Source organism: Prunus dulcis, chromosome 8 (genome assembly GCF_902201215.1).
Source record: "Prunus dulcis chromosome 8, ALMONDv2, whole genome shotgun sequence".
Classification (NCBI taxonomy): domain Eukaryota; kingdom Viridiplantae; phylum Streptophyta; class Magnoliopsida; order Rosales; family Rosaceae; genus Prunus; species Prunus dulcis.
The window spans coordinates 16,362,950-16,376,187 of NC_047657.1; the positions used below are offsets into that span (position 1 = coordinate 16,362,950).

A 13,238-nucleotide genomic window follows, 5' to 3' on the forward strand; every position below is an offset into this window, starting at 1 on the left:
ATAGTTGGGACTCAAACATGTCACATAGGCAATTAATGAAAATTTTGATGGTGAAGTTAACGCTAGAATCAAATTGCAAAAAATTGAGAAGTTTTGGGTACATTATTGTTAAATTTGAGAGTTCATGAGCAAACATGCCTTAAGAGCATCAATAATGATGCTCTCTATTTCTTAGCTAAAAATATAATTTTAGGAGCTCTCAAAAAAATTTCAACTCCAACCATACTCCCTAATTTAGAGAGTCATAAATGTTATAATCTTTTTTGATTGGTCCATCTCTATTAAAAAATAAAACAAAAAATAGTTAGCATTAAATAAAGGTTTGAAATACTCATTAAAATAAAATAGCATTAAATTATAAAGAGCCACTAGAAATTCTCTCTCTCCTCATATTTAGGAGCTCCTAGATGACTCCCTATTTTAGGAGGTGGATGGGAAGCATGGTTCAAGTTGCATTTTTACAATTCCTTCCTAAGATTTGTCTAAGGAGATGGTTTAGAGAGCTCATTGTTGATGCCCTAGGTGAGAGTTTAAGGTACAAAATTGAGATTAACCCTTAAAAATTCATTGGAGGCCAATTGGCATGATCATTATCAGCAAAAGCATATATATAGTTATATATCATTTGAAGCATTATAATTTTTTTTCCCCTTTCAAGAAGACTATTGGAGTTGTACAATAATGTTACATGAACCAAACATCTGTTCCAGAAAATTTATCTATACATTAGAAAAAATAAAACAAGCTAAGAAAATATAGCATTCAGGAACATTTCCCATCTACAAGAAGACCTATTTTTCTTGCCTAAAAAAGAAAATTTAACAGAACAAGAATGAAAAAATGGCCTGTAATCCGCTACCAGTAACTTGAAACAACGCAGATGCTATACCCAACCACTGATAATGTTGAAGATATCAGAAGTGAGCTCTCTAAGGCTTCCTCAAGGCAGATGCTGCACCCATGACAACAGCCAAGACAAGCCCAAGGCCAGCTCCAAGGGAAGCACCCACAGCTGCAGATGTAAGTGAATTTGCCTTAGCTTGAGAATCGCGGCTTGCATCCATAGCCAATGCATGCTCTCGTGCCATTTCCACCAAAAGCCGATCTCTAGCAAGTTCCTTAAAAATGCAAATAAAGCATATCAACAATGAAATGATATAACTGGAGACCACAACTTATAATATGGAAGTGAAACAGTAGCCAATAAATCTAGAGAGCAGTAAGGAATGAAAGAATTAGAACAAAAAGATAATACCATCCTTCATCAGCCACTGTGACATAAGGATGATGAGACGTTTGTTTACCTGAAAGGCGGCTTCTTCATGGGTTCGTAGTGCATGATGGACTACTTGACGAAGAGAGTTGACACCCTCCACTGGGAGAATGATTTCTTTCTTCTGGAAAGGCCTCCTAACAAGATTTATGGGAGCATAAATAAGCTTTTGAGCACTCATCCTCTCATCAGCATCTCCAGTGCTTGCACCAGCACTGGGCATGACATATGGACAGGAATTGATAACGCAAGTGGTTCTCGGAGATGCTTGGTATGACTGGATAACAGCACCAATTGCTTCTTTTTGCTGATGAGCACTGACAGAAAATTTGTTTGTTACGGCAAGAACCCAGGGAATTCCCAGAGATTTAGCTTCATCCAGTAGAAGTGAAAGGGCTGGCTTTGGCTGGGATCCATTTGAGTTGTTAGAGCGTGGTATTCTATGAGACAGGTTATGAACAAGAACAATCAAGTCTGTCTTTCGATTAAGATCACGAATTCCTGCCCATAGTTCATCTCTGAAACGAGTGGCCTCCATATTCAGCTCCTGTAATATGAATTCCAGATATATGACTTTAAACCATGAGAAAGAATAAGATATTCCACGCCAATATAGACATTCCTTAACAAGGAGGAAATACCTGCAAATTTACCCCTGCTGAATCACAGAAGCATAAACCACGAGAAATACCTTCTTGGACATCAGTTTCTGGAAGCAGATTCTCAATATTGGAAATATTGGTTATTCTGCCTTGGGATAATATAGCCTTAAAAAGTGAAGTCTTGCCAGCACCCTACATGGGAAATAAATCATGTGAGTCGCTACACACTAGATGGCAAATAATATATATAAAGAAAGTTTTCAAGCTAGAATTAAAACATAAATACCTCAAGTCCAAGTAACCGCACCCTACGAGTTCTCACATGAACCTCTTTTGAGACCGTGGTAAAATCACTGGTACAAAATATGAAAAATTCACTTAATCCTTCAGGACGGATGGACTTTTCCTCAGGAGATGGTCCTGAAGTGTGCTCCCTATTAAGATTAGCTGTGTTGGAATCAATAGGAAACACATGCATAAATGAATCTGCTACCATCTGTTGCTTTGGTGGTTGTTTCAACGGAGCTCCAACTAAGACTCGCATTTTTTGTAGGTCCACCTTCTCTCCATAATTTGAAGAGTAAGTTGGGGTAGCAGGAAATGATTCTACTGCTGTTGAACACCTAAATGAAGATATGGTATCACATTAATAAAAAGAATTGAATGCACAGCGAGTAGAGACATCCATGAAGATTGTTACAAAGAACAGTACCAGTTGCCATTCACTTGGGCATGAACAAGTGTACAAAGATGCAATCCAAAACCAGTGATATCAACTTTTAGTGGATCTCCATTCTTCTCACCAGGTATGCCATTCCATCCAAGAGGAGCAACTGAAGTAGCAGTCCGAATAACTGGAGACTCGACAATATGCCCAAGCTCCACAGTTCCTGCAACTGCAAGGCCAAGCCATTGCTGCAGATGCGGAAACTGCTGCAGTTGCTCTATGCCTGAAAAAGGTGAGGTATCATCTCTCATGCACAGGTCATAGATTCTGCAGAGGAAACAAGGTTAGATAAGGTAAGAAACTTACAGGACTTAAAATTGCATGATAATAATGTGCAAATGAAGTACATGAGATAACATTTTCATTTTTCAAAGCATACTTGGAGAAATTACAAGTTCTGGGCATATCTTCTCAATAACCATAATGGCCCAAGATTGCAAAATTTGGGTATCATGTGAATCAAGTTATGGCTAATCTAAAGGCATGATGCAGGATCCGGTAAAAATCAATCTCTGAGGGCGTTATTTTCAGCAGGCTCATCAAGAAACTATGAAGATTTTAAAAAGTATATTATCTCAAGGATAGTGTAATGGAGACTGCCTAGATGTGAAAGCACCAATTTCTATTCATAATAACAGTGAATTCCCAGGTAGGAAGTCCGCGAGAAGTGATTTCAAACAAAATGCACTGAGCAGAGTCCACAACAGCTTGTCTCATTCCTGGATAGATCTATACGATTATTGAAGACTTGATCATGGGTCGGAAATATGCAACCTATGTCCTTCAGACCAATGTAACACCAATTTGGGACGAAAGGATATTGCAGAAGCACAACTCAAAATGGGATTAGCGCATTAAAGAGAAAAACTCTTGGATGTATATCATTTATTACCTCTGGAACCGAAACCTATATGACTTCATTGAATGCGATCGAAATCGTTCCCTTAGTTCCGCAATCACAGATCCGACCTGAAAATGTCTTTGCCAAAAGAAAGCAAATAAAATGAGAAATTCCAGACACCACTACAACTTATAACTACTTCTGAGCAAGAAAAACTGTTAAAAGCCAAAACTTTATGCAGGAGAAAATATAAAAGTTCCAAAAACAAAAGAAGGGATGGTCATGCAAAGGAAGCTCATACCGATGTCAACTTTGAGTACTCTGCATCTGATAGTGACTTCACTGATGAATTTTCCAAGAGATAAAGCTGGCACAAAATAAAAAGTTTCTGATGAGCTCGCAACTATAAAGAACTTAACGATTAGCCTGATGATAAGCATACAAAACCATCAGGCATTGTAAAGTTTGGACTAGCTTCCAACCTCTCATGCATGCCCCTAAGCTCAAAAATCATTCAAAAGGGTAACCAGTTTGTATTGTAATACCTCCCCAAATGGTACATATGAAGGTAAATAAGGCACTCTACGCCATGTCCTGCCATCCCCATTTTTAGCAGTGCTTGTTTTAGCTGACTTCTCATTTGGTGACACATATGGTGGCTCTTTATCAGTTTCAGAGATAGGCTTAAGAGATATACCATCAGAACCCTCTTGGATTTCAAGAGACTGTGCTTCAACAATGTCATCATCTACTACAGTTGTAGCAACAGAATCTGACAGAGAAGATGTCTCAACAGAATTAACTTTCTTTCCTCTAAATTTATTAAATTGTCTTCTTACGCCCTCTAAGGGAACAAGCCTTGAAAGTCTCCAGATAGAAGTCTGTACAGGTCCCAAACCAAGAACCAATTGTTCCCCCTCATTCTCTTTACGTTTTCCTACTGCTTCCTCACTTTTTAACATGGATATGCTAGTACTTTCAGTTTCAGCGGGCACTAAAGGAGGTTGTGCATTATAATGGTGAAAATAAGCAGGAGACAAGATGCGAGGCACCAGATCTTCTGGAATGCAGTAACTCTTGAAGTAATGCTGCCACCCCTCTCTATTAACATAACTATAAGAGATTAAAAGAAATATGACTTTAGTTATGTTTAAATAAGATAAAAGGAAAAAAAAAAATGTAATCTTCACTAACTATGAAAGACCACAGAAAGTCAGTTGAAAAAAGGACCAGAAACCTACTCTCTTAAAGCTGCATTCCCAACAGGGGGCTGGGAAAATGTTATGCATTTGACTTTAACATTTTCATTCTCCTTTAGTGAAGAAGAAGAAGCAGCAACCACTCTTAAAATAGCAAGGGTAGCTAGTACTGCCACCTACATTGGCAAAAGCACGTAGACTCTATGAAATTATAATCAATAACAAGTAAAGCAACCGCTGACACTCAAGCAAAGAAGCTAATCAAACTTACTGCTCCACCAAGTGAGTGACCGCATAACACAAGGTTGCGTTTTTTCTTTTGAGCAAGCCTGTACAATTCCAAAGCAGGTATACCTTTGGCACGAGCCAAGAACCCCTAAAGATAAAAATTTGAAAGGTTAGCATGTTAGATAATCATTTGGGCGCGCACACAAGAGCACAATCATTTGTGCTTGGGACTGCAATCGTACCCGATGAGCAGCCGGTTTAGCTTTATCATTCACTTGCTTCGATTTCGATTCAAGAGGGTTCCACAAATTCTCCACATTTCCATTTCCATTTTGAGGTCGATTTGATTTATTATTTTCGGTCCCATTAGTAACCTCCACGGCATCCTCATGAAATATAGCACCTTGAAATATATTCGCATCGGTCATCACATCCCTTCATGATATTCAAAAACAAATAAATGAACTTACAATAATCAAAGATAACAATGCTGATTGAATTGCATCGAATTCAAATGGCTCTCTTACTTGTACTGCTTCGTACCAATGAAGGAAGCAAACAACGTATCACCTGCTTCCGCCAATAAATAACTGCAACACCAAACGCCAAACAGCTAACACTTCAAACCCAGAACACAAACTTTCGAATCAAACACCCCAAACAAACAAACAAAAAAAATCAAACACCTGTGAGGAACGTGATCCGAAGAAGGCTGAACACGCTCGAGAGATACAATTTGTCCTCCGAAGTCGGCCTTAAACTTGTTCACAGCGCGAACCAAGTCCGAAGCAGGTCTCTGCACGAAGCATCCAACACACATTAACATTGCACACAACATGTTCGATCAAATACGAGAGAGAGATAGAGATAGAGATAGAGAGCTTGTTTCACTGACCTTGTAAACGCACTCGGAGAGAACCATGCAGCAGAGGATGTCCTGGAGGTCGGAGACGGAGTCGGCCTTGACGGCGCCGCAGAGATCGTGGAGCTGCTTGCGGCGGCGCTCGTACTCCTGGTGGATCCTCCGGCGATGTTCCCGGTAGCCGTCGCCGCCGACCCACGGCCACTTCATCCTCCACTGCAGTGGGCCCCACGACACCTTCAGGAGCTTGGCTCTCTGCTCCTTGATCCAAGCTTCCACTCGGCTCTGTATCGTCTCCATTTGCGATTTGCTAATCGCGCTCTTTTGCTCGTTCGTCATAAAACGACGAAGATCACGAGGCGGTTTCTTCTATTATTATTTTATTTTATTTTTATCACTCAAAAATTTTTAACGGAGATTTGGGAAAATAGAGTATGGGAGAGAATTGTGTCCGGTCTGTAAAGGCATATGCTATGGAATCCGACACGTACAATTTTATATTTTCTTCTTTTCTTTTTTTTCATTATTCTCTTTCGAATAAACGAAAGTTTAAAAATTAAATATGTTTTATTCTTTAATCTTTAGATTACTCTTTTCACAAGATTAGCACACATTCTCCTAAACAAGTATTGTTTTTCACAATATTAGCACATTCGACTAGTCAAGTATTGTTGTTGTTAGAAATCATAGAATACCAAGGTCATATAGCACATTTTGTATACATTTTATAATATGGGTGGACGACATGATTTATTTTTCACCTCTTTAGAGAATAATCTTAACAAATATTCACTTATATTATAACACGTATACAAAATGTATCACGTGACCGTACTATTCTGTAATCACCCTGTTGTTACCCATTCTCCTAATAAAATGTTGTGAGCCATATTTATAACTTTGGGAAAATTTTATCACAAAGTTTTGTGATTTTTTAAATTAATATTTCCAAAACGAGCAAGAGTTTCCAAAACAATCTTTATAGTAAAACAGTTAAACTCATAAAATACATTGATTAGCAAACCACCATTTGTATCTCTGAAATGGAAGAACCAAAAATAGCAAATGTTTAGTTAATTTTTTTTCATGGAAAATTTATCTTAATATACTTTCCTTTTCTTGCGAACCTTCATTTAGATATAATTAATATTTTGGTTGAGTTTTGGATAAGTAGGTAGGTAGGCCATAGCCCACGCAATTTAACCGGGCTGGATTTAATGGGCTGCTCTTTCGGTGTCGGTGGACCTAGAAAATTTCAAATCCTATAACCCAAATTGAATGGGCTGCTCTTTCGGTAATGTTGCTTCCAAAAGTTGGCTGAAATGTTTGACAACTTTTAACAAAAATACCGGAAATTAATTAATATGTTATCGAAATGTTGTCGGGAATGGACGAGCTAATGTACATACTAGAAAATTTCGAGTAGGAACTTCCATACCAAGTATAGCATGTTGAGCGGCAAGCACTGTCTAGTTAAAATCTAGCACGTGTAATAAGTTTAATTTATAATTAAAATTTTGTAATACGTGATATATTTTAATTGAACGAGACATGTCATTTAATCTTGTCGCATTGCATGTTGGTCCCCATTTAAGTTGTTCTCATCACATAAATATGGCACCAACCAACTAGTTCTTTCGGACCCCCTCCTCCATTGCTCAAATAGAAACCCTTTTTTCTTTTCCTCTGTTTGTACCTCTTAGCTACTTTGTTTACTATAATAATAATTACAATTCCTCCTAATAGTTGATGTAAGAGCTTTTATTTTATGGGTTTCAAACGAACTTATTTATGCTGGCGTGTATGTCAATTTTTCTCTATGTGAGTTACCGACTATGTAGAAAAGAAACAAAAAGAAAGGTGGTGACACCAAGTTTTTTTGGAAGTTGGGGGAATTGAGTTTGACATCATTGCATGCGTTAGCTTTGTCTTTGTGGTATGTATGGGCTCAAATTCAAAGAGATATGTATACACTCATGACATTGCACATCATTGAGTGGCACAAACACACCCAGAAGTCGTAATATCTAAGATAGAAGCCCCACCAAGCAATTTGCAAAGGGACCATTTTTATCCACAAGTGATTTTCACCACTAGGGGAGACTCGTCTCTTCATTCAACCAATGTTATATTTACATAAACCCTAATTAACATTAAGGAAAAATATTACTTTTGGTCTTTATAGTTTGTCAATTTTTTTATTTTGGTTTTTTGTAGTTTTAATTTTGTCAATTTAACTCTTATAGTTTGATATTATCGCAATTCAAGGACATATCCAAAATACCTTTCTACATAAAAGACACGTGTCTATTCTATTAAGAAATTAACCAGAAAATTACATTGGTCAAATTGTCATAATTGAGACTACAAAGATAAAAGTGTAAATTTCGTCAAACTGCATGGACGAAAAGTCACCATTTACCTAACATGAATTACACTCTAATTCAATACTTTGTTAATTATAATTAGTAATTTATACTGAGATCTTAATTTATATATTTTTCTCTTTGAACAAGGTTTATTATTTCTTTTATATAATCATCATTGCATCACTATGACATGCCCCATGCAAAATTAGTATTGATTATTTAATTTGCCAGATTAGAATATTAGGTCGTTGTCAGTCCAAATACATGAAGGATCTGAATGAAACTAGAAAACTATGGAAGAATCTGAATGAAAGCGAAAAACGAGCTCCACAAATTAAATTTACTCACATGCTCGACTTAACTGTCTGTGTACTCAATTACAGTCTAAGTTAACTCAGCTTTATTTTATTCTTTTTTATTTTTTTATTATTAGGGAATTTTCATAATATCGTTTTCTTGTGCACCTGCTCATTGACTCATTGTAAAGGTTGTGAGAGAAGTCGTCGTTTTACGTGTGGGTCATTGGTCATCATCAAACATTGCTTTTGAAAAAAGCAGGCCAAAAGCACTTTCGCGTCACCGTTGCTTTATCAACCACAGTTCCACGCCGCGCTTTCTAAGATAAATCACACCTACCTTTCACCCTTGCTTGTGGATCCTCAATTCAACGTTAACTGCCCATCTAGAACCCACAACAACAATGGTCCTTCTTTTCTTTTCTTTTACTTATTCTTTCAATGAGGGTGATGGAGGGTTAAGTTTTTTTATTTTATTTTTACAAATCAATATTCTAAATCAACTTTAATGTACGGAAAAAGATATTGAACTTGTGTGAAGGGGCATGTATACTGCCTTGGTCAATTATCCTGACGTACATCATCAAGGAGCAAGCACACTCTATTGACCAACTGGTCTAATCCACATCTACAGTTAAGAGTTGCATGTGTAGGTTTTAAAGTTATTTATCCCCTTTAAACCAGTTCAGATCTGTAAAAACCTTGCTAAAGCGCCTAAGAACCTTCCTCTAAACACTCTTGAAACCTATTTTTTTAAGCCCGTTTTAAATTGAATTATCATAATAATGTTTTGTTAGTGAGAAGCCAACTGTCCCTGCAAAAGCTAGCTAGGGCATCTCCTTCCCAAGTAATAAGGGAGAGAGAGAATCCATGCATCACATGGGACATACACAACAGCTATGCATTAGAGAACAAATTAAAGCACATGATTAATAATGAAGTGTGATGAGAGCAGTGGGGACTAGTAGCAATCCATGGGGTGTGGGGGGGCCCTCCTAAATAAAGTCAAGTTGATAATTGATTCTAAATTGAATGTTACTGTGGAAAATAATGCTTGAGGCCAAAGTGTCACTGATGACCTTATCCCCGGAGATACTAATTATTATATGGAGAAATTAAATCTTGCTAATCAGCTAGTCACACATCTATAGTTTCCCGACAAGCCTGAGAAACTTCCTACTAACAAATTGACAATTTAAATCATGTCTGTGTTCCTGATGGTTTTGTTTCCCTTATCAGATCAGATTAAATACAATTAGCAAGCACTAGAGTGATTAGTCATATAAGCATAATAAGCATGTCACATTATGGAAGTCTTTATCATAGTTCGAGGCTGAGTCGGATCTTGCAAGAAATTTTTCAGTATGACCGTAACACACACACGCAAATTGTTAAGAGGAACGATGAATGATTTTCTGGTTTCAATACCCAGGAGAAGGTAATAAATTAAACAAACTGGGGAATTTAACACTCTGTATGTATATATACTAAACAAGAAACCTAAAAACAAATCAAAACCATTATACAAGCAAGAGAAGAAAAATGAGAGGGCTGGTGATATAGATAAACCTCGGAATCTCAAACCAGTGAGATCACAAGAATATTACAAAAATCGGTATCTGCCATGGGAGGAGATCTGCTGCAGTTTGGTTTGATCTTAATATGTTAAGAGGCTGCTCAGCCTTGTCCATTGTTGAAACCATCATACGGCTTGGTGGACTTCGTTGACCTCCTCTTCAAGACCACAACCCAAGTAATTGCTTCCAATAACAAGGCAATTGCACCCAAGGCAATAATCACAATTATGTAAGTGGATCTCCAATGCTTGGCAGGATTTAGTATGTCCAGGCCCTTGAACACATTCAGAATGCTGAGGATGAGAATGGCGTATCCGAGGGTGTGGTGGTAGATGTTCCAGTAGAACCGGTACTTGTGCTCCTTCTTCGGTCTCAAGAACAGTGCAAAAATCTGCAAGATCATCCAGAGAAGAAGATTCCCATTAGAACAAAACAATCCAAAATTAAATACCACAGAAAAATATTCAGCCTCGGTTCGATTCGACAATACTGCCTTCAGTAACTGCAAATATGGACTGATTCATACGAAATTGAATCAAGATGGCATCAAACAACAAATGTGCTAAATTCGGATGTTAATTCTTAGTTTATGTACTGTATATAATTAAAAACTGCCAGTTACCCTTTATCACAGAGCACCCAAAAACAAAAACAAAAAACAAAAAAACATTTAGGAACATCAAAGTTTGTTACTTTTGGATCAAATTATTTCTTGAAGTTACTGTAGGTAAAATTGGATGGGAATTTACCTGGACAGTTGCAAGGGAGAACAGGGTAATTCCGATTTTCCGGTGAGCAGAGTATACAACCCCTTCGGACTCACTTCCGAGCTTAATTCCGGTAGCCCAGCCGGCGACCCCAATGGCATAACCAGATACCTGGCAGAATATATGAAGATAAAACCATGCTGGATCCGCAGACTGAAACGTCCTCAAGTACCTTGCTATGATGATCCCAATCGGAAACAGCAACCCCCAACTCACAGCATTCAAAATTCCATGAATCTGAAACAAACCCACAAACACAATTAAAAAAGAAATAAACCTTATCAAATTTGATCAAAACCCATCTCAAATCCAGTTCTGTTTTCCACTATTTGCACAAAATTTAAACCAAATTTTCACGAATACCCACTTCCCCTTTACTCAAAGTCTTAACCTTTAAGCCACTAATGAAGCAAAGCAACTATCTTTTCCTTCTAATTTTCCCAACTTTTGAAAATGGAAATTCAGAGGGATTTAAATTAACTCACATTCCTCTTCTTCAACCTGGAGTCTCCGGTGGTGGTTGTGGGGGTTGTGGTGCCTCCGGTCAAGCTCAGGCTCCCCTTGGCTTGGAGATTGTCTGTGTTGAAATCATGTTTCACTGGAAACCCATTTGAAACAGAGGGCCCCACTTGCCAAACCTGGTTCACGCTCTCCATCTCCTCCACCTTCAACTTCGCAAAGAGTCTAAAAACGCCGCCAGATGACTCGGCGCTGGTGTCCCAGACATCAAAAGCGAGCTTCGACTCGACGATATCGTTGTAGGAGCTGATGTTGAAGGTCTTGACATTCATGGAGCCGTCGGATTTCTTGTAGGTGAGCAGGGTCTGGGCCCCCTTCATGCCGGTGCTCGTCGGATTGATGGCCCACGCGATCCAGCCGTCGGATTTGGCTGGAGTCGCGACGAAGGCGATTGAGAGAGTGGAGTTGGACGAGTCGTAGGTCCAGTGGAGGTAGGATTTGAGTGTGGGGAGGTCTATGCAGTGTGAGTAGAGCTTGTTGTTGGTGAAGGTTTGGGTGGTGCAGGTGAGTGAATGCGCGGGTGAGATTAACAAAACCAGAGCGAGCGTTAGCCCCAGAAATGCCAGAGAAGGAGGAGAAGAAGAAGAAGCCATGGATGAATACGGAGAAGAAGATGAGTAACTGCAAAGTAGTTGATGCTGATGATGAAGAACAAAGGCTTCCCACTAATTTTTGGCGGAATTTATAGAGAGAGAAGTGAGACAGCGAGAGAAGCAAAGGGTAATTATCGCCTGCGGGTGGATCTACTCAACGGATTTTAGAAACCATGTGATGGACGCGTTAAATAATAAAGAAATGGAGATTGCATGAGAGAACGAAAACACGATTAATACAAAATAAAAAACAGATCAGCAACAAAAATTAATGGATTATGTTCACTTAATCTTCGCTTAAATTCCGTAAACATGTCCACTTTCATGCAACGTGCATTTTTAATTATGGAGATTTTTTTTATTTATAGATAATGGAGTAAATTTGGGGAAAATAAAAAAATCCCAAAAATGAAAATTTGCAAATTTCCAATCCATTTTGCACGGTTGGATTTATAATTGTAGATTTTGGAATTATATGCCAACCAAAGTGGTTTTTGGCCTACCAGATGTGACTGGGATGAGATGATGCAAGGCTTGTGTCATGGTGACATCAATATTCTTGTGTCTATGTATAGGAAAATAAAATTGCGACAGATTTTTCTCCCGTACAAATTGTTCAATTGGTGATGAATAAGATAGCAAATGAAAGTTATTAGGAAGTATTAGTTCGAGTCTAAACATCCGTGTTATGTATGTGAATTTAGTATATGTTGAAAAGATTAAGGATTACTTATACGTTGTTATTGAATCATGTGCAATGCTTAAAACGAATGTATCCCTACTTACACCACGAAACAAAAAAAAAAACCAATATGAATATATACAAGACAACAAACAGCCCAACCAAAAACGACAGCTAACGAAAACAAGGAAAAAAAATAGAAGCGAGGAAGAAGACGAAGCCCTTGAGGTTGTTCCGTTTTGATTCGATTATGTAGGGTTCATAATAAAAGATACTTTCTTCAATTCTTTTGTAGCAGATTGAGTACAACTCTGCACAGATTTGTCGTCATTGTTTTGAAACTTGTAACGACGAAAAGTCTCGTGCAAATTGCAAATGGAATTCCTTTTTCTTTTTCTTTTTTAATGACGAGAGGCTAGAAGAAGAAAAAACACACAAAAATGAGTGTCTGAAAACAAACACGTGAAAAGGAAAGAAAAGAAAGTGTCGTTTTGCTGCGTTCCTTCCAATTACTTATGCAAGAGGGCAAGAACTAGTAGCTAGCGAACTTCCGAGTATAAGTTTATCTGGTAGGGTACGTGTGGAGGACACAAAAGCAAAGGCAGTGGTTGACACCGGACGGGACAAATTTGTATTTTATTTGACCTATTTAACTCTTGCCTAATTAAATACAAACGAGTATTTAGGGGCGTTTGATATCCTA

General features: G+C 38.0%; 2 protein-coding genes across 2 annotated transcripts; both read right to left on the minus strand.

The window, feature by feature from the left end:
* Positions 1–619: 619 nt before the first annotated feature.
* On the minus strand, positions 620–6,136 carry LOC117637845. The gene is made up of 14 exons (XM_034372885.1): positions 5,766–6,136; positions 5,557–5,666; positions 5,398–5,460; positions 5,113–5,305; positions 4,914–5,018; positions 4,685–4,818; positions 3,989–4,556; positions 3,745–3,810; positions 3,495–3,571; positions 2,588–2,869; positions 2,162–2,498; positions 1,915–2,067; positions 1,305–1,820; positions 620–1,118 (listed from the first exon to the last, which is right to left on the minus strand). The coding sequence occupies exons 1-14, from the start codon at positions 6,069–6,071 to the stop codon at positions 930–932; spliced, it is 3,099 nt and encodes a 1,032-aa protein (XP_034228776.1). The 5' UTR covers positions 6,072–6,136; the 3' UTR covers positions 620–929.
* A 3,669-nt stretch (positions 6,137–9,805) lies between these two features.
* On the minus strand, positions 9,806–12,039 carry LOC117638057 (cytochrome b561 and DOMON domain-containing protein At3g25290-like). The gene is made up of 3 exons (XM_034373141.1): positions 11,227–12,039; positions 10,724–10,978; positions 9,806–10,365 (listed from the first exon to the last, which is right to left on the minus strand). Exons 1-3 carry the CDS (start codon positions 11,851–11,853, stop codon positions 10,075–10,077), a joined length of 1,173 nt encoding a protein of 390 aa, XP_034229032.1. The 5' UTR covers positions 11,854–12,039; the 3' UTR covers positions 9,806–10,074.
* Positions 12,040–13,238: the final 1,199 nt, after the last annotated feature.